Source organism: Fistularia commersonii, chromosome 1 (genome assembly GCF_037954325.1).
Source record: "Fistularia commersonii isolate RoL2024-O1a breed Wild chromosome 1, RoL_Fcom_v1.0, whole genome shotgun sequence".
In the NCBI taxonomy this organism is placed as follows: Eukaryota; Metazoa; Chordata; class Actinopteri; order Syngnathiformes; family Fistulariidae; genus Fistularia; species Fistularia commersonii.
Genome location: NC_141284.1, coordinates 17,584,223 through 17,609,049, shown reverse-complemented (window position 1 = coordinate 17,609,049; position 24,827 = coordinate 17,584,223). Strand labels below are relative to the sequence as shown.

At 41.0% G+C, this 24,827-nt stretch overlaps 1 protein-coding gene and 2 non-coding genes across 4 annotated transcripts; 1 reads left to right on the top strand and 2 right to left on the bottom strand.

Moving 5' to 3' along the window:
- Window positions 1-2,745: 2,745 nt before the first annotated feature.
- LOC147237657 (exocyst complex component 3-like protein 4) lies at window positions 2,746-24,470 on the top strand. Of its 2 annotated transcripts, XM_086151968.1 has the most exons (14): window positions 2,762-3,082; window positions 5,854-6,068; window positions 7,900-8,019; window positions 8,507-8,752; window positions 9,378-9,996; window positions 12,387-12,504; window positions 13,402-13,527; window positions 14,544-14,644; window positions 15,974-16,072; window positions 18,147-18,270; window positions 19,530-19,652; window positions 20,134-20,286; window positions 20,815-20,933; window positions 23,748-24,470. In XM_086151968.1, the coding sequence occupies exons 2-14, from the start codon at window positions 5,888-5,890 to the stop codon at window positions 23,977-23,979; spliced, it is 2,361 nt and encodes a 786-aa protein (XP_086008094.1). In that variant the 5' UTR covers window positions 2,762-3,082; window positions 5,854-5,887; the 3' UTR covers window positions 23,980-24,470. The 2 variants fall into 2 exon arrangements, with proteins under 2 accessions (XP_086008105.1, XP_086008094.1); XM_086151979.1 differs by lacking the exons at window positions 19,530-19,652; window positions 20,134-20,286; window positions 20,815-20,933; window positions 23,748-24,470 and adding an exon at window positions 18,667-19,520 and having other exon boundaries at window positions 2,746-3,082.
- On the bottom strand, window positions 16,219-16,424 carry LOC147237659 (small nucleolar RNA U3). The gene has a single exon (XR_015107132.1). It is a non-coding gene; the product is annotated as a small nucleolar RNA U3 (small nucleolar RNA).
- Window positions 21,862-22,068, bottom strand: LOC147237658 (small nucleolar RNA U3). The gene has a single exon (XR_015107141.1). It is a non-coding gene; the product is annotated as a small nucleolar RNA U3 (small nucleolar RNA).
- Window positions 24,471-24,827: the final 357 nt, after the last annotated feature.

The window sequence follows — 24,827 nt, the reverse complement described above, 5'->3', positions numbered from 1 at the left end:
TTGTTCCAAAGCTTCCATTATGTAACATTCAGATGGAGCCTGATTTCAGAAGCAGACACAGCAATAGAAACATTGAAATACCTCAAATGAACCAGTAAATCTATCTGAATCAGTAATTTAGGATATGAACGATACCTCTGGTTTAAATCTGAAAACTGGGACAGGTAGAGACTTTGATGAAAATTTTCATTAGACAATTGAAATGAGTAAAAGTGAAGTGAGAAAGGCATTGAATTTATGTGAATTTATGGGAAAGAGTAGTGGAAACTAGACTGAGTGCGGAAGTCAGTATTTGTGAACAGCAGTATGACTTCATGCCTAGAACGAGCACTACAGAAGAAGTATTTGCTTTAAGAAGACATCCATTCCCTTGGTATCAGAGCTGCCAGTCAAGAGCCTTTGGCGCTGGTACAATGCGAGTCTCAAAGACTCTGACTAGAATGATCAGCTGAGGAAAGAAACCATCAAAGCATACACGTCAGCATACACAAGACCTTCCTGGGAAGCTGAAACTGTGGTGCTGCAGTTCGGATTGCTTCCCTGTGTGATGCGTCCCCCTCATGGTCTACAAGATCCCTACGACCAAAGTTGAGAAGCTTGAGAGGACAATGCCTGTGGAGGTTCTCAGGGATCCAGATCATGGCAAATTCCCGTTGAAATTTTGAATTTCTTCACTTGAAGATGTTTTGTCCCTCATGTGAGAGGCTTCAAAGTGTAACTAGGTGTACTGTGTAGGGTGTAAGGGGGGTTGTTATGTTTACACCTAGTTTCTGCAGATGTACTCTTCCACTTACATAACAAGCCAGCATAATCTGGACCCGCCCAAAAAACTCCTCATAGGTCATAAGAACTGAAGAAGTATCGGATGAGGGGTGAAACTTCTTCAAGTGAAGCAATTCAAGTCCAGTTGCCAGGACAAGAAAATTTTGGCAAGAACTAAGAGCACTACCAGTTCATACATCAAGAAGCTGCATTGGCAACATTGGCTTGTTAGACATGGTACCCTGGATCTGCCCATCTCACACCTCATAGAAGAGTTTAAATGCACCAAAGCGAGGATGAACAAGATCCCTGATGGAGTCCTGCGATGGCAAGAATGAATACGATCCACCCCGATTGCCAGCTGGTAGAGCATGAGACTTTTAATCTCAGGGCTGTGGGTTCAAGTCCCACACTGGGCGAAACAGAAAGACTTCAGATACTTTCTGCAAGTACCACTTGCTCAACTATTAAATCTATTCATGTACCACACCAAGAACAGGACAACTCCCAACAAAACCAGCTCCAAAAATGGAACCAACCCACTTAGACAGGAGGCACTGGTTGACTTAGACCAGAGACTCTCCTCTCCGCCCATGACCATTACAACGGATCTCAGGCCAGACCTGGTCTCGTAAGAAGTCTGTGCTCATTGTGGAGCTTACTGTACCATGGGAAAGTGCAGTTGGTGAGGCATATGAGCAAAAACAACTGAAGCATTTACCCTTTAACCCTCAACCCTTCACCAATTACTGATTTAAGGGATTGTATTACCTAATCCTATCAGCTCGACTAACTAGTAACCACTGATCTGATACATCTATGCTACTGTACATCCATGCGTGTGTGTTGTCCACCTTACTGTCAATTTAGAAGCTGATTTATAGAGAATTGATGCTGATTTACAAAAATAAAGAATTATTCATTCATTCATCATCTAAACTAGTTGCCCTACACTCTGGGTTGCAGGGGGTCCCCGCTGTTAGTGGGTGAGAGGCAGGATTCAACCCTGGACCGGTCAGCAGTCCATCACTGGGCCACATATCAAGACAAACAACCATTCACTCTCTCATTCGCCAGTGTCGGTGAACGTGCATACTCCGAAAATAATCCGACATTTTAAAATAATCTCAAAATCATTTTAGGCCTTTTTTCTGATTTTGTTCCAGTCTCTTTTATCAGATTTACATCTGAGGGGGATTTCTATGAACAGTTTGTCAGGGAGTAAGTCTGCAGTCATTTCCTGCAGATGTACAGGTGTTTTTTTCTGACATTTAGGTCATTTGTTTTGTAACTTATTGGAGTGTTTTAGTCAGTGAAAACAACTGGTAGATGGTAAAATGCCCCTTTAATAAGCAATAGCTGTTGTTGGCCACAGCCATGCCACACAAGCCAGCAAAACAACGAACAGTTCCTGGTTAATTCCAGGTAAAAAAAAAAAAAAAACAGAATTCCTTGCACCCCAAAACACACCCACAAAATTCCCAGCGAACCCAAAATCACACAGAAAACAAGCATCAACATTTGCGACTTGCTACATTATGTATATTCTATTGGCCAAAAAACTCTCAAAAGAAATTTTGAAAAACCAATAGAAAAAAATATTTTGATTTTTGATACCTTTTATTCCCAGTGAGACAGAAAAGGAAAAAGCAGTTTTGATTACCAACTCATTTTAGTTATGAGTCAAAATATGCAGCAACATTCTGAAAATGAAAAAGCCTCTCTGCAAATGCATTTCAATTTGAATTATGCTCCCCAAATTATTCCATGTAAACCACAAAAAAAAAAAAAAAAAGTTGATTTTCAAACGTTTCAAGCGTTTAGAGTGGTAGATTTCAAAGCATTAACATATCCTGGTTCATTTTCACCATTTCAGTTCGTTTTACAAACGTTCACTTTAATGGCCCGTGAAAGTTTGAGATTTCCGGGGATCCTCAAACGCACCACGCATACCTCACTATCACATACCATTAAAACGGGATCGTCCAGATGACGGTGAACCGTTGATCCGTGATTAGAAGTTGTTGTTTTGTTTTGTTTTTTTCTCTCCCCTTTAAAATTAACCTTGCAAATGGTTGCTCCCTCCCCCCAGCTCCTCCTCCGCCTTATTTAATAATTAACTCAATTTCTTCATGATTTCATCACAGGAACACGCTCTTTGTCGTGTTCGCTGACCTTTCAGAAGTCGGACTTTTCCAGCTTTCTGAATGTTTTTGTGTTTGTTTCTCCTTTTTCACGGATAATTCCAGCTATCGACTGAAAGTGAAAGCGAGGGAGAGCGAAGAAGATAAGAAGAGCAGTTTTCTACCTGAGCTGACAGGTAAATCGGGGGATCTGATTTTTTTTTTTCATTTATTTTTCTTTTTAACAACAGTTGCTTTGTCTTTTCTCTGTGTTGATCATTTTATTGATGAGACGGTTTTATTAAATGTTAGTTCAGGTGATCCACGCCCCCTTAACCCGACTCAAGCGAGAGAAGCACTTCCTGTTTTTATCTCAGGGACGATTTTCTGAGAATTCAAAATAAAATACTTTTTCTAAAGTGAATTTAGTATGTGATTTGAGGTATTTTCATTCCAGTTTTCATGAAATAGATACATAGTTTATGAAGGTCATTTTCTATTTGGTTTACAGAGTAACATTTGAAGTACCAAAAGTAAAAGTACTGTAATTTCCACATGGACGTGCACGACGATGACGATTTGGCGGTTAACAAACTTTATCTTTATTTTTGCAATTAAACAACTACACTTACCTCCCATCTCCACGCTCCCTCTCAACCCCAAAATCCCCTCACAGCCAGTTGGAAAACACAGAACTAACAGTACCGCAGGGTGGTTACACTGCCCCCGGCCCAACCACAAAAACTCTCGCCCCGAGGGGTCACGGAGAAAGTCTTTCGAACAAGCGGGAGGCTGTCTCCATCTCCTCGGCTGTTTTTGACCGAACGAGAGCTGCTGCGCCCGTGGTCTCGGAACTCCCTGTTGATAAACAAGGGGTGAGTTTTGGGATGGAGAAGGCAGAGTAATGGAAGGGGGAACAGTCCCTGGGCCCGGGGGTGTGGCTGCTTTACTTTTCTGGGTAGGTCTTGGAGGTTCAGGGTTCCGACATGGATGAGCATCACCTCCGTATGGGGCAAATCCTCGTGGAGGACCACCTGGCTTTCCCGGGGGGCAGCTGGACCCTATCTACCAGCCTCCCCAGCCTCTCCCCACCCATTCGCCGTCCAGCTCATGGCTCCGACCCTTCTTCCTCCTTGGACTTTACACCCACACCAGGTCCCCAGCCATAAAGTCCCTCCCCCTGACTCTCATGTCATACTTTCGTTTCTCCCTCATGAGCAAAGGCATGAGCAGACCCCATTCGATCCTGGAGCCTTCTGGCGTATTCTGGTCCTGTTGGCATCGCTGTTATGTCCGGGGGTCTGCCAAACACCATTTGCCCTGGCGTCCGCAGCTCCAGCCCAAAGCAGGGTGGGTGAGCAAGAGTTGGATTCCTGCACTGCTCCTCTGAAGAGCCCGCAGCAGGGTCCCCAAGGCTGCATTGAAGGAGCTCCCATGGACCAGTACGTTGTCCAAGTAGACCAGGCACTCCCGTCGGGGGATGTCAACCAGCACCTTTTCCGTCAGTTGTTCGAACGTGGCCGGGGCATTGAGCAGGCCGAAGCAGAGGACTTGAAACTGCCACAATCCACCAAACTGCCACCTCGCCTCCCGGCCAACCCCAAAATACCTTCACAGCCGGTCGTAAAACACAGAACTCAGAGCTTCCGCTAACACAGTGGTTCTTAACCTTGTTGGAGGTACTGAACCCCACCTGTTTTACATGCGCATTCACCGAACCCTTCTTTATTGGATCGAGGATCGTTTCGTTGATGGGTACAAAGAACAGGCAGAGTAGCCTTTTCATCGAATCTGGCTCCCTTCACCTTGAATTCAGCAAGCGCTATGTTCTTGTAGTTCCCATCTCCATGCAGCTGAAGGAAGCCTTCCCTTAGTTTTGCCGGTGCTGGACTAGAATTGCTCATCTTGTCTTTGCAAATCATGCAGATAGGACATCGATTCCAATCACGTTCCGTCATACATGTGAATCCGTATTGTGCGTATTCTTCCGACCGCTTTCTTTTTTTGCCCGACATAATTAGTATGAAGGGATTAAAATATTAAGAAAGAAATCTCATGACGTACCATCACGACAGTCACAAGTTACAACAACTGAGCGCGCCAAAATCCCTGCAGCACGGATAGGCCAAGCTATGTTGCGTGATCACCTGCAGCCAGTGATGTCATCACCAATGTGTGTCTTGACCTCCGCCGAACCCCTGAGACTGACCCACCGAACCCCTGGGGTTCGATCGAATCCAGGTTAAGAACCACTGCGCTAACAGTACCGCAGGTTGTTACAGTACTTTCATTTCTCTTCCAAACCCCTGAGATCGCCTCATTGAAATGACAGCTTGTTGTCCGTTCAGGTAAACGGGCTTGATGTTTAACTCAGAAGAAAAAAATTAGAAAAATTCTCCGTCAGCTGCTATTTGGTTGAATGTAGGTTCTGACATCAGTTGACCAAAATTCAAATTTTGTTAAATTAATACTGGCCAGGTTTGAAAGTGAAAATGAATAACACAGAAATGAAAATGTAAACTATGAATATGTCTACTCTGTCAGCCGAGCTGTTTGAGATAAATCTGACATGTATTTTTTAAGCTGTTTTACACTCTGATGGAGTGATTGATGCTGTAAGCTGCATTCAGGTTGAGTTAAATAACATATTTAAGACCCACTAAGTAAATATCAAAAGGTTATTATCGAGTTAATTTTCTTTAACTCTGACCCTGGAATCAAGTCTGGTGTTTTGCAATGTCTCCCTTGATGTGTCCTTCCTTTAGATTAAATCTCCTAGTTCAGGGCCTCAGAGGTGGTGCCCAGCCGGTCCCCCGTCGCCATGCCGACAGGACCTTGTTGTGTTGTCTGTAAACAAAGCCCAACACCACTCATTTCGTCAAGAACCTAGGAGCCGAGAACACACCCGGCAGGGATTCAATCTGAAATCTCGTCCTCAGCTTTTCCCTCCTGCTTCTCTCCCTTGCAGCAGGGCGCTGTTAGGCAGGGGTCGGGTGTGGCAGATGGCAGGGAGGTCACAGGAAACCCCTGAAGAGGTCAGGATGGTGGCCCGGAGCCCTGGGAGGCTTGAAACGCTCCATTGCAGTATCAAACGAGCCATGGCCAAGAGCCCCTTGTCCCCTGTGGGCAGGGGGTCAAAGGTCAAGGTGGACAGCAGCCCAACGGGGTCTCCCAAGCCATGCAGTAAGTAGCATGATCCTGAGACCTTTCAGCAAAACTGCCTTGTTTTTTTTTTTATATTTATTTGTATTTTTTTTTTATTTATACTTTTCCTGTTTATTAATTGTAGTATTTAATTGTAGTATTTCACACTTTGATTTTTTTTTTATAGTTGTACAGTATTTATTCAATCAGCTTTTACAGCTTGTATATTGTTATTTATTTATTTTTCTTTTATTTAGTTACGTTTTTGCTCAGTGTTCTATTTCATGTCACTTACCTCCTTCACTTAGAAATTACTAATTTTGCAGTTGTGTCAGTTTTTCCAGCAAATATCTAATCTATAAATTATTCATACAACATACAGATGAACTGAAGTATTGATTGTTCAGGCAATGGTTTGCGACATATTTTCTTAGATTTTCCATTCCTGTGTACTTTACAAATTATTTAAGTGTAAAATTTTGGAAAAATAATTGCTGTTCAAACATCATAATATTGATTGATTCTTATCGTTGAGTTTTATTTTTTATTTATTTATCTATTTAAAGCCATTTTTATGTCACTACTTGACCTTAAACTTTACTCTTATCGACAGTTCAAAGTTTAATAATTCATTGATTTTTTTTCTTTCTATTTTTGGGGTGAGCAGACCTACCCTACAGTCCATCTGTGTTTTAATCATCTCAATTATTGTGATTCAATTAATTGATATAAAATTAGCTTTCTTCGAGGGTCATTGAAGAAATTGATGATTACTTAAATTAGCGGTAATAAAAATCGTATTGATCATCTGGTGCTTGCCAAGTATGATGAACTCTCAAGGTCACCGGGGGTGGAAACACATGTTTCAGCGTGTCTGGTCATCTTAAAACACACACACACATAAGCTGTGTGTGTATGTGTGTGTTTTTGTGTGTTTAATCACGTTCGGCCTTGGGAGATTCGCCAAGCGCCCCTTCAGAGCCCTTCATCAGAGAACCTGCGAGAACTTGTCTGCTGCGATCGGTGTGATCGAGCGTGACAGTTGGAGAGAGGGAGCGAAAGCAAAAGCTGGTTTCTCTTTTTTGAATTAACAAACTCTAAATTGTTTTCAGGAAAAGGTTACCGTGATAATAATAGTGACGGAGCACTTTTCCCAAGACTGTACAAACAAGAATAACCAGGAGTGAACAAATAGAAAATCCTTCGCTCGTTCAATAACGCAATTCACTACTCAGATCTCAGAAGCAGCGGCAAACAAATGTGTCGATGCTTTGCTTTTAAGACATCAGCAGGGCAGGTCTGCTGATGTCAAGAGCCGGGCTGTTCCACAAGGTTGGTCCTTTTCCCAGAACTCGGGGACACGCAAAAGGCTAGAACCCTAGTGCCAGCACCAGAGTAATGTGTTCCAATGGACTTGCTCCGGTCAGAATGCGAGCTGCTGCTTCAGGAGGCCTTGGATACTCTTTTCGGCCAACCCGAGAAAAGGGACTCTTGTCTCAGCTGAGCAGAAATCATTTTGTTAAGAACATCATGAATTCATATCATATATTTCATGCCAATGTTGTGATTTTAAAAGAATTAACACATTTACAAACATATTTAACCTAAGAGTTTAACTGGTTCCTTTAAAGCTCTCTGCCTTCAGCAGAAGTCCCCTTTTACATTCTCTCTTACCTGACAATGAGATAATATCCACATTCCTCTGGTACCAACAGGTCTCTCTCTCTCTCTCTCTCTCTCTCTCTCTCACACACACACACACACTCATGCATGCACACATGCACACACACATACACACACACAAACAGACCTACAAAAGTAAAATGCGTAGTTGGGTTTTTTATTTTAATTCCTGGTTCCTGTTCTACAGGTCAGAGGACTGGTTCAATCATGGTTTCTCCACTGAGGAACATTGGGGGCTTCTTCTCGATGAAGGAGGAGGAAGTCACCTTGCCCCAACAAAGGGGGGGCATAAAACGTTCAAAAACAAGTACGTGTGTTGGGTGAAGGTTGGGGAGGGGAGGGAGCAGGAAACTCAGTGATTTATTACAAGTGGGATAAAGAAAAGTCTACCGTCAGTTACATTTAAATGCAATGGAATTAAAGAAATCAGACCTAAAAAATTTGATTTGCCAATTTTTCATTATCCTTCCAAAAACTTTTTTGATTCTTTTTCTTGCTTTTTATGTATTACTATTTTAGTTTTTTTTTTTTTTTTTTTTAGTTTAGTTTTGTTTTACAAGAAATATTTCCTTCCAAGTTATTGAGAAAAAGTAATTAGTTCTGTGTTGACAACCACTCTTGCCTGGGGCCGCCAGTGGGGCAGGACTGTGCATGCCAATGGAACAGCTTACACACATCAGTCACAACTTTCTTCATCCATTTTTTCTGTTTTTTTTTTTTTTTTTTAGAAACTCTTTCTCTTTGGCTCAGGAAACACTGCTGTAAAACAAACTGTGTATTTTTTCACCATCCAGATCCCAACATGACAGCTCTCAGCGACTCATTCCAGAGAGGGGGGATCTTGATTCGTCGAAGCCTGCGAATCCCCAATAAGAAGGAGAAGGAGAGGGGGAGCTGGGAGGCGTCCGTGCATACCTCCAAGGCACTGGGGGAGAGAGAGGTGGAAGTGACCAAGGAGGAAGAGATAGAGGAGGAGGAGGAGGAGGAGGCGTTGGAGGAGACCTATACACTTAACGAACTCCCAACCACTCCGCTGTCAGGTAACATTGCCGCCTCTGTGTGGGTCCTTTAAGAGCCTGTTTGACAGGTTCAAATAACACTGTCTGGTGCACAACCGTGGCACGATGTGGAGCCCATTCAAATAGTCACGTGACGACAGACTCCACAGCCTTACTGCATCCGCGAGGACGACGATGCTATTCATTTTACAAAAAATGTTGAAAAATAAAGTGAGAAATAGGTCATGTGGGGCCCATCCAGGTGTTCTGTATGACCGAATTTCAACTCCACACTTGAACATGCGCGGTGGAATTCCATAAAGTGGCATGAAATCAATGCTTTTTCTTCCCATATTATGAAAACTCGCCGCATTGAAACCCGTTTGATTGTATTTTTGATGCCCGTCCCGTTAGGATTAGCTCCTTTATATCCCAGCCTGACACCATCTCCACTGTCTCCGTCTATCTGGACTATCATCTTCTCTTATCTCTCTCTGTGTTTTGACAATAGAAACTGCCCCCCCCCCCCCCCCCCCCCAACCACCACCACCTCCGTGTACGTCCTGTGAATCCACCCTTGACTCTTATTACCGTCCTTTTTATCGCATCTTTTTATTTTTCGGGGAGTAACTGAACGTTATTGTTTTCATCTTCGCTCCCCCAACAGTGATGCAGATCAACAAGCTGATTGAGCTGGAGGTTCTGGATGAGGCCCACCTCAACCTGCTGTCCATGCGGCAGGAGTTTCAGAGGGAGCTTGAGCAGCACAGCTGCACTGATCTGCCTGTGGAGCTGGCCAAGAAGGAGAAGGACCTGAGCCTTCTATACGGTGAGCTGAGGGACAAGATTTGCTCCATCGTGCGCAGCTCCGATACTCTCCCCAAAGACAAGAGCATCCTGGTACTGGTGGCCCGCATTGTCCAGGAGGAGGAGAAGAGGTCCCAGGAGCCTGGAGGGCTGGCAGGGAGCTGGATGGATGCGTGGAGGGAGGCGGTAGACAAACACGTGCAGAGCAAGGTGGAGAGCGTCCGCCTGGAGAGGAGCCAGCAGAATGTCTCCTGGCTGGCGGTCCACCTCGGGCTCCTAGGGAAGGCCATCGTGGAGGATCTGGAGACTGTGAGGCGCAAGCTGCGCGGTTTGTACCCACCCAGCTTTCGTACATTCAGCACCTACGTGAGGAGCTATAACATCACTGTTGGGCTGCACCTAAGTAGGCTTGAGCAGCAGGTGACAGAGCTGAGGGATCTCTACAACCTGCTCAAATGGATCATCAAAGACTACAAGAGGTCAGAGAACGCAGAAACACCTTTGATAACATTGTCAGAGGAACACTCATTACTTAACTGACAGTTAGTCGACTTAACTGACGTAGTGGCACGTTGATCCTGCATTGTGACAGCGAATGACGCGCTCCATTACAGTTACATTACATTACAGTCATTTGGCAGACGCTTTTATCCAAAGCGACTCACAAGAAGCGCAATTCAGTCACCGAAGATCCGAAGTACCTGTAGTCGGAAGTCAGAAGTGACCACTCAGCCAAATAGCCATCTCAGATCCATATAGATTCATTTCATCGTTTTTTTTTTTTGTTTTTTTTTTTTGTACGATTAGTAGGGTAGTGTTTGGTGAAGAGGTATGTTTTCAGCTCATGGCAAAAGATGGGAAGCGACCCCGCTGTTCTGACCTTTTTCGGGAGTTGGTTCCACCACTGAGGAGCCAAGACCGAGGAGAGCCGAGACCCGCTCGATCGGCAGCCGGGGGGCTCTGAATGATGGGGTGGACAGTCGCCCAGAGGTGGTAGATAGGAGGGGACGGGTAGGGACGTGTGGCTCGACCATAACCTGGAGATACCTGGCTGTCCCATTCACTGTGCGGTAGGCGAGCACCAGGGACTTGAACTAGCTCCTCCTGTCAATGTCATCATGCTCCGTGTCGATGAAGAACCCCCTCAACTACAACCCCCCAGCACAACATCTAGACCCAACCCACAAAATATGAAAAAATTATCAATATTTTTCTTCTGCGTTTCTTCTCTCAGGGGTGTTGTGGTCACAACTTTTGCTAATCCAGAAGTTCACTGAGTTCTCTCTGTGTGGGTTTTCCACGTTCTCCTGCCTGGATTCTCTACAGGATCTCTGTCCACCATCTAGAGTCCCAAAACAGTCAGCAGGTTCACTAGGTTCACTAGAGACTCTAAATTTTCCACAGTTGTGAATGAGGATGAATAGTATGATGTCTCTGCGTGAGCCCCTGTGATTGACAGGTGACTCTTCTCTGAATAAAAAAAAATCAAACACAATAAATCTGATTGGACTGTAAAATATAATATTAGACGTTAGTAATTGGGGCATACAGAAAGAAAGAAGACCCAAGTTTGAGTCCCACAAGGGCCTTTCCTGTATTCTGTGTTTGCAGGTTCTTTGTCGGTGTTTGGTTTCCTCCAGGTTTTTCCTTTTTTCCTCCCACAGTCCAAAAACCATGCAGAAAGTTGTAAAAATTGTGGCACCTGGGATAAACTGAGTGCAGTATTAGTAGTAGATAATGAATGAATGAATGAATGTTAATAATTTTCACTTGAAATTATAAATTGGATAAAATATATCAGTTCTTTTCATTGTTTACAGATTCAATCACTGATCTGACTTTTAAATGTCTGATTTGAATAATTATGAATGCAATATTATTATCATTTAAAATGTATATATACATATATCAGCCAGAATGAAAGTAAAGGTGTACAAGACAGTCGGGAGACCAGCAATGCTGTGTGGACTAGAAACAGTTACAATGATGAAAAGGCAGAGCTAGAGGTCGCAGGGATGAGAATGCTAAGGCTCTCTTTGGGAGTGACCAGGATGGATAGGATCAGGAATGAGTCCATCAGAGGAACAGCACATGTTAGATGTTTTGGAGAAAAGGTCAGAGAAGCCAGACTGAGATGGTTGGGTCATGTACAGAGGAGGGATAGAGAATATATTGGTAGACGGATGCTGGAATTGGAGCTGTCAGGCAAGAGGTCTCGAGGAAGACCAAAGAGAAGATTTATGGACGTAGTGAGAGAAGACATGAAGATAGTTGGTGGGAGAGAGAAGGATGCAGAGAATAGGGTTAGATGGATAAAGTTGATTCGCTGTGGCGACCCCTGAAGGGAAAAGCCGAAAAGAGAAGAAGTCAAACATGTATGGACATGTACACATTTTTGTGTTTTGGTGTGATTTTTATCCTTGTTTCTTATTTGTTCTGATATATATACTTTTTTTTTTTCAAATTTCTTTACAGATATTTTTTAGAACACATTTCCAAAGGGACTATTTAGTTTATTGCTATTTTTTATTCGTCTGTTTTCCACATTTAAACAGCAAATCTGGGCCCCGCTATCCATAATGGGCTTTTAATATTCACATTTGGAAAAAAAAAAACCCAACCAATTTTTTTCTTACCATCTAATCAGTTTTTGAGGACTTTTTTCATTTTTTTGTCGCTGTTAAGATTTTCCCCTTACAGGTCGGACTAGTCTCCGATGCGTCCTGGAAGCTAGAAAATGAAATGGTTTAATCTGTTTTTCTGACAACATCCAGCTGGTTTTGTTGATAATAGGAATCTTTGTGTATGTATGTGTCTGCGGGGATTTATTAAGATGCAAAGGTCCTGATGGCAGTTTGTGTCCCAACAGTGAGAATATCATGGGAAGTCGGGCTCTGCAGCCTGACATAGCAGACGAGAGCACCGACCTGCAGCTCGACAGCGACTTCCTGCCACACCTGAAAGACAAGTATTGCAGCCAAATCAAGGTGACGCGGGATACTCTCAAATGCCCGGCTTAGTGTCAGGCTCACCCATTAACTTTTTCTGGCGTGTTCACGTCTTAAGCCCAGGGGTCAAAGATCGACCTTGGTCGTGGCACTTTATTCATTATTGTTCAAGTTGAAAAGCAGAGATTTTCTGAAACATGAATTTTTGCTCATTTCATGTTAATTTCCTGGGAAATGTTCATGATCATTTTCCAGATTTCTTTGTAATTGTCGTACATTTCAACAAAAAATCATCTGTAAATTAATATATGCAGATATGGATATCTTTGACTTTTTTTCTTATATTAAGGCAATTAACTGTTTTTGTTTTTTTTTTACTTTCAGCACCCGAATTCAAATATGTAGATTGAATTTAAAAAAAGCATTTAATTACTAGATTTTTTACTGACATAAAGACACTGCAGCTAGTCACTTGTTTTATATTTTAAGTTTTTTATTATGTTTAAATAACAACAAATTTCCAGCTCTTTGCCTTTTTAAAAATTATTTTTGAGACTTTCTTATGACTTTTTTTTTCTTTTATTCAGTAATTAGGTAGACGATCTGGGGGAAATAATGATTAGCAAATTACAATTACCTCAAAAACAATAAAATTATGTTTATATTTATCAGGTCTTTTGTTTTTCCAAATAATGGAAAAGATCAATTTGAACTTCCAAATTAAAACCCAGAAAAAAAAGCAAATCACAAATAGTGAATCATCTTTTCAGCTCTTGGGTTTCAAAATGCTTCTGTTACTCTTACTTCTGCCTGTAACGAAAGCTTATTGAGAGAAAACTCCTTCATTTTGACCTGCGTCTGAGCCACACCTCTTGGAGGAACTTTCTTTTTGTACTCTATTTTTGAAAACTTTCCTGTCATTTATTCCCCACACAGGAGGACATGAGGTCTTCACTGCAGAGGATCATAAATCTGGAAGACGAGGAATTCTGGGCGACAAGGAGAAGTCCGGATGTGGAAGAGAAGCTCCTCATCTCCAGCTTCCACATGGACATTTGGACGGTGCGTCTTTCGGTAGATTGAGGATGAGGTATCTCAGATCTGTTGGTGTTCTGTGTTTCTTATTTACACTAAACAGACAGAAAAAGTAGGGGACGGAGCCCCGAAATTAAAACATAACCGCTCGAGTCACTGGATCTATGTGGGTTTTTTTTATTAGTTCAAATGGAAAATGGAAAATTTTGCATTTTTTTACTTAACTAATCTAATTTTATTGAATTTGAATGCTAATACTGGTTTCTGAGGGCATTTAAACACAGGTAGTCTCCTCAGCAACACGGACATCCGCGTAATTTATAAATAGGTAATTAGTGCAGGTTGGAAATTAAAAGTAAAAAATTACTTACACTCAATTGACAGAGAAAAAATTGATTCGAATTTTGAACTGATCTTCAAATGATCCTTAAATTTTGTAAATAAGTTTTTTTTTAAATTAGCCTTAGTTTCAGGATGCTGATTTTCCTAATTAAAACATTTTTTTTTTCATGCATTGAAGTTGAACAAAATGAAAAATATTCCATTCACTTTTTCATTTAAATGAAAATGTATTTTTGTATATTTAAAATGTATAAATGTGTAGTTTTATTTGTGGAAATATTATTTCATATCATTTATCCATTTTAAGTCTAGGTATCAGGTTTGATTCGCTTAGAGTTTCACTGCAAGGCATCAAGATGGCACAGTTTTGATTTAATTACCTAATAATAATAATAATAATAATAATACATGGGATTTTTATAGCGCTTTTCATGACACTCAAAGACGCTTCACAAGTAAAAAAAAAAAAAAAAAAAAAAAAAAACACCTAGTTATTTTAAGCATTTTCATACTTTATCCTCATTTATCAGGTTCATATTTCATTTTCATTTGAAAGTAAATTCCTGAAGTAAGAACATGCTTTTAATCTGAGCTGTTGTTTCTGGATGCACTGCAGTCATCTCACCAGGCGGGGACAGTATAGATGCGTAGATTCCCCACACCCAAATGCATTGCACGCTTGTTCTTCTGTCCCTTCGCAGAAAGTGAAAGGAAATGTCAACAACACTGGGTTAATTGATGACGAACTGAAACAGAGAGTGGTCTATTCCTGCCTGGAAGAGTTGAAACCATTTCCCAAGAGGTAAACAGACACATCCTGAGACAATCACTGGAAGTCTGTTTGGCATAAGATGATTTGAGTCTTCCTGCTCCGCACAAAATACTGGAAATTATCTTCTGTTTTACTTATTTCTCTCGAATCAGTTTCCTTTTGGGATTAGTGAAGTATATCTATTAAAAATCCAAGTATTTTATTTAGATTCTTTTCCACATGTTTATTTGATAGATTTTTCTGAATTTCAGCTGTAATCAGATATGTATGTAACTATATATTCATTCCTTCATAAATGTAGAGGCTTCCACTATATTCCTTATCAGAACATGAATAAAATAAAAAACAAGATATCCCGATTCATAAACTGAATGTTCCCCAATTATCACATAAAGTCGCTTAACTATTTTATCTCCTTAAATGTCCTCTGTCAGGTCAAAGGACACATGTCAGAAACGGGCCCTAGGACATTTAGTTAATCTCTCTTTAAATTACAAAAGGGTAATTAAAGAAGCCATGGATGATGGAGTAAACTCAAAGATGGAACTTAAACCAAATAAAACAAATAAAAATGGAAGGTCGAAGCCCTTCGCGTCGGTCTGAAACGCAACAAAAACAGACATCCTGTTTCCCTCCATCCTCCCATTCATTCGTCCATTCATCTGATGCTACATCTCCGTCCATCCTTCAGTCTCTCTTCCCAAGTATCCAGCATAAGGAGTATCTGAATGTGATGAACTAACTGTTTAAAAAACAGTCGATGGTTTCAGTTTTTCAGTCAAAAATAACATTGAAAAACACCCCACAACTTTTTTTTTTTAATTACATATTCAAATTTCTCATGTAGACAAATCATTCCACTTTTTTGCATTTTTCCTATATATCCTGAAACAATAACACATTTTTAACAAATGCTTTTTGTCCACTACTGGCCTTATTGTTTTTCTTTAATTTATTTTATTTATGAAAAAGTCACTTGCATTGTTTCCAAATGACCTCATGCTACTTTCTTGGTGTTTTATTTGAATTTTAAGGTAGTTTCTTTTTATTTTTTGATTAATCTTGTGTAACTTGTCAAAACCAGGCAAAGGTCATTTATGACCTTTAATGTAAATTTTCCAAACTTATTCATAGAAAAGAAATACATTTTAAAATATGGCTTTAACTTAATCTAAATAAACATTTTAGCACTGTTCTCATATATGTTCTCATATATGAAGTTATATGGCATGAAAAACATATTATTATTCTACTCATTTCAAAATAAACATAGGTCAGTCTAACTAATTTCAGTCCGATGTTTGTTTGTTTTTGGTTTTTATTTTTCTCCTCACCGGAAGTTTTTTCTGGCATCTGCAGGTTTGAGACACAATTCAAGGGTCAACTTCAGTGTCAAGAGAACGTGACTCTCTGGGCCAAGTTCCATGTCTCCTACATCAACACCTTTGCCGCTTTGCAGTAAGTTTCAGGGTTTCCGGGAAACCGGTATTTATCATGTAAGCACCATCCGCAGACAGATTTCCATCTGGGTTTGTGCTCATTGAGGTAACAAGAGCACATCTGCTCTGGCATTTGGGTCAGGAAGATTTTTACAGTTTAACTGCACCACTCAGATCACATTCTCCCCACCAGAGTCTAATCCACAGACCCTGAATAGTCGTCACCTGTAGAGACCAGACAAAGTTTTCCCGCCAGCTTTCTGCTCTAAAGAAAATGTCCTTGCTGCACTTCATCATGGGCAGTGAGATCACACTCTTTAGAAACACAAACAGTCAAAGACTGGAGAAATGATCCCTGAAAGTTTTGTCTTGACTTCTTCCACCTGGTTCTCAACGACTTCAGTCAGGAGAGCGTCACTCCTATTCCTTGTGACCAGAGAGAACCTTCTGCAAGGATCACTGGCAGTGATACTGGTTTTGTGTCACTGACAGTTTGAACACCTGAACACCTGACTTCGAAAAGTTTTGACCAAAAATTAATACATTTAGAACCATAAAAATGTGTTATTAGTATCAAAAGGAATTCAAGTCTGATAACCCATAATCTTAAGGAGTTGTCACAACAATCACAAAACAGGAAGATTGTCATTGATTCCCTATAACTTGTCAGCACCTTGTCAGCTTTTCTGTAGAACAATGGGTGGCCAGATAGAACTTGATTCCTCTCCTTTCAAGAGCATACCTCCACCTCTCTCGCATTTCCTCCTTGCCTGCTCTCACCAGAAATCACAATATCATCTGCAAATATGGTCCAAGGAGATTCCCTTTTGACCTCATCTCGTTCTGGTCTCATCTGACCTCATCTTCTTGTTTGCAGAGGTGCAAACACTTCTCCAAACAACTCTCTTGCTTTTTCTATCATCTTCCCAATTTTCAAACTCTACTCAGTCCAAGACTTGTGTTTCCTCTTCTCTTTCTGCTTCCGAACACGCTTTTCTCCTTCTTCAGTAGGCAAGTTTCCACCGGTACCCTGGAGGTTATTGGCACCAATGATGGTGGATTTTAACTTGGCCCTTGACTGATCTGGTATGTGAGTTGTAGGAAGGGGTGAAAGTAGCACCAAAACCTTCATCTCTCTCTCTCTCTCTCGCTTAATGCATTTTAAAATAGCAAAGTCAAAATCCAAACAAATGATAACATATAAATGTTTTACAGTAGATGTACGCCAAGAATTAAAAACACTTGGCAATGTGGTATTTCAACTATTTCAAGAGTCAAAAGAATGTATGACATTTTGTTGGTGCGATTTAATGTTTGTCCTGTCCCGGTTTCTTGCTGCCTGTCGAGCAGTTGTGGAAAATCGTCCCGGTGCATCAAATCAAACGCACATATCCATATGGCTATTAGGCATAGGCAGGCAGTCGCTCTCCTGTCTTCCTGGTACTGCGCAAGTTTTATGCCAAATGAAACCCTCTTTATCCAGAATGTGGACCAGCTCAGGGAGACACTGGCTTCTGTCCCCTTGAGGCTGCATAAATCCTCCTCACTGTAAGGGCTTTAGAAATAAGTCATGTGATTTTTTGTAAATGGAACCCTGAGAGGAAAGCAAAGTATGCGAGTGGGAGGGCCACTGCAGCTGCTCCTGTCAGCTCAAATAAAACATAGCTGTCATTGACTAATGACCTTTATAGACTGTTGTTAAATACAATTTATCAACCGGCTCTCTGGCATTTCAGTTGGCGTTCTATTTAATGCAACTTTTTAATACTACTATTAATACAAACACCAGCGGAGATGCCACTTTCCCCTCAGGTATTTTGAGATAATGTTACTGTCAGTGTCCATTTGTCTACAAATAAGATTGAAAATATAGTTAAGGGATCCTTGGGGTTTGTTATTTTTGACACCCAGGATCAGTATTCAGTTTACAGGCATGGAATCAACCAAAATACATTGACAGTCTGAACACACACCTAAGCAAAACAATAACAAGTATTCTATCTTCTCCAGCTACATCCCCAAATCCTTTTTTTAATTGAAGAATATTTTATGAACCATAAAAGGTGAGATGTTTTTTTTCCCCTTGACCGAAGGGATCACATGGAGGACTACCACAGCTCCTGCCCGGACCAGGTGGAGGGGCTGCGGAGGGAGGTGAACTCGCTTATTCTCAGGCTACGACAAAGCCTGGAGAACCAGTTCAAGGAGCAAGTCAAGGTGTGGCTCTGGACTAGCCTAAGTCCCTTGTGCTTGATGCTATGGTTTCTAACTTTTGAATTGAGAAAAAAAAAAGGATGCTTCTCTTTGTCAGCTCTTTGGTCTTTAAACATTCTCAGGGTTGTCTGATTTTTGGCTAACCTGATTTGCATCTTCCTTTCAATATCTTGGGATAACAACATGAATAATGGTAATAACAGTTAAAAATAATCTTCTTATTCAGGTTTTTTTTTTTTTTTTTTTTAATTGAATTTGGAGCTCTTGGGAGCTTGCAGGCAACCAGATTTTCTGCTAACCTCCTGTGTTATTTTTTGGTTCAGAATGAAAGGATAGTGGCATTGGGGAAAAAAAATCAAAACATCGTCGTGAAGTCACCTCTTTTTCTTTTCCTTTCAGCTGCTCCCTTCAGGATGTCGCCACAGCCAATCAGTTGCCTTCGTCTATCTCCGCCTATCCCTCCTCTGAACATGTGGAAACCATCTAAGTCTAGCCTCTCTGACCTTATCTCCTAAATGTCTACCATGTGCTATTCCTTTGATGGACTCCTAATTCTTGGTCTTATCCATCCTTGTCACTCCCAAAGTTACCCTCAAAATCTTCATCTCTGCTACCTCCAGCTCTGCTTCTTGTCTCTTCCTCCATGTCGCTATCTCTAAATTTGACAGTATCGCTTATACTCTCACACTTGATGCATCTGCTTTAACCTGCCTGAATGTGTTTTTTCACTTCTCTTCCGTACTCTACATTGCATGGGACAGTTGCCAGTCGCAGCTTGAAATCCTCCACCTTCTTTATCGATAGATTCAGCAAGTGTTTGTTTTTATGTGCACCGTCTGGAAACCTGCTTGCCGATGCAATGAAATTCTTATTTTGCCGTCATCAGACATCATGTAGATTCTTGTCTAACCTCATCTGTCAGCCTGTCCATCACCACTGCAAACAAGAAGAGCTGAGCCCTGTTGTAGACTCACCTCCATCTTGAATCCCTCAGTCACACCTACGGAACATCTCATAAATATCCCACAGCTTGCATAAATATCCTGCTTATCTCTAACATATTTCTCTGCCACTCTAGGCGTCCTCATCCAGTACTATAGTTCCTCCGTGGCACCCTGTCGTATGCTCTTTATAGCTCTACAATGGCACAAATAAAGGCCTTTGAACACATTAACCACCACGTTTATACTGAATCTCACAGTACAGAAGTACTTCATGGATATTTCATTTTATTTTCCGTCCGCTATGAACAAATCCTCTAGCCGTTGCTGAAAACAATGATGACCAGAAGGTGGCTGAGAACCGAGAAGGACTTTGAGCAGCTCTACGCTCAAACGCAGCTGCTCGCCCAGCATTGCGCCTTCATGAGTCCACTCCACGTCCAGGTTTGTGTGCGTGTGTCTGTGCAAATATGCACGCATCCATTTGTGTGTTTGTGAGTGGCGGGGGCGCACTAAAAAAGTATCCGGCTTCCAGGAAAACATTAGTGCTTATCTGATGTAAGGAATAAAAGTGCAGTGGTTGCAGCAGGCGGTAATTTCATACACTTTCCTTTCATGCTTTTTGGCAGAACAGCAGATAGGTTTAAAAGTTTTAATTGTGGTGTTTTCACAGTATGAAAGAACCTTGACACCAAGAAGTGTGGTCCTTTTGTGACCCTCTTGAAAGATTCCAGTAAATGAATTCAGGGCCTCCTATTGTTCTGGCCCGGATGCTGTGGTTGCAGAACATGCTATTAATGAGACAAAGATGAATAGCTGGAAGTCAATGGGACGCTCAGATAGTGTGATGGATGACAGAAAACTCACGCTTGTTGGTTTGTTTTGCCACATCAAAACCCTGGATGTTTGTGTTTCTTGGCCACAGGACTTAGTGAGCTGCCTGCACCACCATGTGGTGCAAAGGTACATTGGCCAGGTGATGAAATCTCAATACTCCTGCAAGAACCGGAAGCACGAGGAGGCGGCCAGCAAGATCCGCCGGCAGTGGCACAAGCTGAGGAGTCTGTTCGAAGAAATGGTAACCTTAATGTTTCTCCTTCCTGGGAAACACAGAAAACAATCCCAGCCTGGGTCGTTCCTTCGCCCAATAGAACAGTGTCGGTTCTTGTACAGGTTCCGACGAATATTCTCTAAACATGACTTCAGTGCAGAGCCTAGGGTTGTGACAAACAGCCAGAACCGTCTTTGGAATCAGCAGAAGGGTTTGGTGCGGACAGTGAAGACAACAGCAGCGAGAAAAGTCAGCCAAAAGTAGGAATATATTAGATTAGGTAATTGAATTAAGGCTCCAAGAATCTCGTAACAGGACCCATTTAGGAACCAACCCCAACTGTGGGGTCTGTTGGGGTGCCAGACCTTCATGTTCCCAGATAAACGATTGTGTTTGGCTTTCATGGAAACCAAAACTACATTTAGTTCCTTGTTACTGCATTGATCCCACTTTGGACTGCTGGAAAGTGAAATTTTCACAGTGAATTTTAAAGTTTACAAACGGAGCGTCGACAAACTGAGGTTTTCTTCTGTTTTGGAAACTCTTCTTCTGCAGAATTCACCCCTGGGGTGGCTCCACTTTGTTGGCGATCACCTTAGCGACATCATCGGACAGAAAAAGACGGACATCAAGAACCATTTACAGCCTTTGGTGGAAAATTACCCCGACTTCAGGTTCGGAGCCAATCGCCTCAAACAAACTAACCGGTTTCCCAATGGGGTTTAACAAAATATATCGGACTGAAAAAATAGTATTTTTGGCCTCTAAACCATTTCCAATTTGCATGAATGAGGTACCTGAAAAGGTATCTGACAGAAATTACTTGAAAATGAGAAAAATAAATATGATTTGCATAAAATTTTGGAAAAAATAAAAAAAAGAAATATAAATTAAAAAAAAAAAAAAACTAAAAATATCTCTTGAAATTATTGGGAATAACACAAAAAAATCTAAGTTATCAACAAAAAAATAAAAACAGAAAATGAACAGAGTAAACGACCTTGTATTGACCTTGAGAATTTGCAATCTGCATAAACAATTATTTAACTGTATTTTTCATTGATAGTATCTAAAAAAAACTGACTAAATATTTCAAAGTACTTGTCTGAAAAATCAAGCCAAAGCCTGAAAACTAGAAGTTTGTTAAACCCACCGTGGCATCTGTTGGATCTGTTAACTGGAAGATTTAGCTGATAGAAAGACTACCTTCCCCATGATTTAACAAAGAAACTATCCAACCCAGAGCAGGTATCAGGGTTTTTCTCCTTTATTTATTTTTGTTATTTATGGGTTTCTTTTGCCAGCTGAGGCTATCAAGCTGAAAGAGGGATGGATTTCCTGCATGCCATGAGTACTGCTTCCTTAGAAATACTTTTTTTTTAATTCTCTTCCTGGACACTGTCACAACCAGCTCATTTTAGTGCCATCATGTAATCTAATTAATTCATTTATATATACATATATATAGGGGGGGTGGGGGGGGGAGGGTACCCACTTATTTTCCTGTGGGCTAAACCAGAATCCAGAATCAGACAAATAATCATTAGACCTTCATCTTCAGATCGTCCAGATGTTTTCAGGTAGCTTGTATTGTTATGAAATCCCACTCAGACAATGTTCCTTCCACCAGAGTCTGATCCACAGACACTGAAAAGTCTTCAGGGGTGGAGAAATAACAAAGTCATCCCACCAACTTCCTGCTCTGAAGGAAAAATCCTCACTTTTCATTGTGGGCAGCGAGACCAAACTCTTTTGAAACATATTTCTCAAGTTAGAGACTGAAGAAATGATCTATGAAAGAGGAGTCCTGGTTTGTCCTATCTGACCATCACTTGTATTCCTGGTGACTCAGGAGAACCTCCTATGAGGATCAGGGTAGGAGACCCTTTCTCTTGGTCTGGAATTTTCTAACACTTGAGCTCAAACCGAAAGTTTGGAAATTAGAAGGGAAAAACCCCGTTTTGTATTTGTTTTTTTTTTCTGGGAAACGGAGGCATCATACCAGTTACTCCTCGGAGGAGGATGGAGGGGGAAAGAGTGGTGGGGAGAAAAATAAATTAGGGTCAGTAATAAGGAAACACGTATGGACCTGCAACTTGCTGTGCTTATAATTTTCCCTTTACTGGGACTTTGTAGGCGGTCAGCCAGTGAACGCTGCTTTTCCATTGTCAGGATGGTCTTCTTGTCCCCTGGGAGCCCCCATTTTTTTCTCCCAGGCTTATGTTGTGTCTGACTCAGACCAGCTTAGATTATTTATCTCACAAAAAGTTTTGTATATCATAAGATAGTAAATTCAAACTGACTGAAATATAGTAAGATTTAAAAAACCAAAACAGTTATATAAACAGCAACGCAGAAGGTGGTGGTCTCGATGCTGTCATCAAGAGACAGCAGGGAAATGTAACCTGCCGTGAAATCTTCAACTCCTGTTGACATGCAACTTGGGATTGTTTTTGATTTAATGACAGCTGCTTGTTGCGGTCCTGCTGCAGTTTATCACCACATACAGTATGTCACAGACATCTGGTCTCCGTCTGTAGTCTGAGTGATCCAACTTAGACTGCAAAAGTAGCAACCCACAAAGCTAAAATAGCCAGTACTATACTTTGTATTTTGAAGTTATTTGTTTGCATTGAAGAAACCAAAACCTTCTTGTTTTCCCGCGCCTACCTGGATATTCCTTCTCGTATTTATTTCACCCTCTTTTGTTCCAGGATAATTTATTATTATTTTTTTGAAGTTGATTCCATCATTGAATAATGTTACTTCACACAAACAATCGAACATACCAGATTTGATTCCCGGCTCCTCCTAATGTGTCGAAGTGTTGTTGAGCAAGACACTGAACTCCTAACTGTTGCCCCGGCGCTGATGGACGACACCTCATGCTTCGTCCATGATGGATTAATTGCAGAGAACCGATTTCTCCACAAAAGATAAATAATTATTATTAATAATAAATATTTTCTATGGGAAAAACAACATTCGCACTCGAAGAAAAAAACTTTTCAGTTTCAGTTTCTTCACTTGTGTCAACGATCTTATGATCCGTGTGGAGACGAGTGGTTCCATCTCAGTGTGATCCTAAAGATTCTTATTAGCTTTGTTTTGGGTCCAATCCAGACGGAAAGAAAATGTTCTCAACAGTGGACTTTATTTTCTTAGATAATTATAAAAACAGGAATTTATCATCCTTTATTTTCATAGAATAACCCTACTCAGAACACATTCCCGCCACTAGGTTCTTTTCAAACAGACACTAAACTGGCTTTATCAGACGTAGTCTGCCAGATGTTTCCAACAGACCCTCACAATATGGAACAAGATGGAAATTTGAGTAAAAAAAAAAAAAAACGTCTGTGAATTGCACAGAAACACAAAATAAAAAGGAGAAAATATTTCAGAAAGAAAGGTTACTTCCAAGTGTTTGTTTGTTAAACTCACTATCCTATTTATTTTTGTAATTTTTTTCTTCCATCCCCTCTTAGTCAGCATCACCTTGTTGCTGTGCTGAATTTCCGCGGCCTGCTCTGGGGTCGTGAGCGGCAGGTTATCCTGAACAATTTTGCCAAGCTGAAGAAGAACCACCTTAGCGCCGAAGACAGGAGAGACCAGCATCTATTTGCCGATATGACGGTGATCTCGAACAGGGATTGGCTGTCCAGGCTCCCCGTCCCCTGCCTCGGCCTCTTTCAGTTGGTCAGGTCGAGGCACGAGTAGGAGGTTGTCAAATACAATGAACCCACTTTAACCCACCACCACAAGACTCCTGGCCCCTGGTGTGGAATAACAACAGCTTTCTACTGTTCATAAAGTTTTTTACCCATGAATGCTTCATTTACTTGGCAATGCTGGACTTTGGGGGAAGGGTCAGGTAAAAGTTGCTGGGTTGAAACTCGGCTCAAACCAGCCCTGAAAATGGACAGAAAATAAAAGTAACTGCCAGACTTAAAAATACTGTTTGAATTATCAAAAGTTCAGTGTATTAATTTTTTTATTATTTAAGTAATACAAATGATTTGCTATATTATTTTCTGTAATTTCCCTGTGGTTTGTTTTCTTTGGATTTCCAGCTTATTTTCAGGAATATTCTTTTTAATGTGACTGCTTGACAGTGTAAACGTAATCTCTTTCTTCTAATTTTATAAAAAGATTGTGTCCTTGAGTGTCAAGTAAGGCATGTTAAATAAAGTGTATTATTATTATTGTCATTGTTATTATTATTATTATTATTTACTGTAGAATAATGTGGGTAAAATAGAACAAAACAAATAATGATAGAAATGTTAGAATTAAAAAACATTTTTTCCCCAGCAGTTTCTCTTTCTTTGTCTTGCTGTTTTGAGTTCTTGATTTTTGTTTTCAAATGTTGGGCTGGATCTCATAGTCCTAGAAGTGCGCCATTATCGTAGCGGGGATGGAAGGAGTTTCTGTTGTTCTGATGATATTTTGTTAATTTAAAAAAAATCTAATAGGCAGCGTTTGGTCATCGGTGTGTGAGTGTTACTTATTTTGTTCAAAGCAGGTAGATTGGAAACATTTGAAAAGCACACACAAGCACGGTCCAA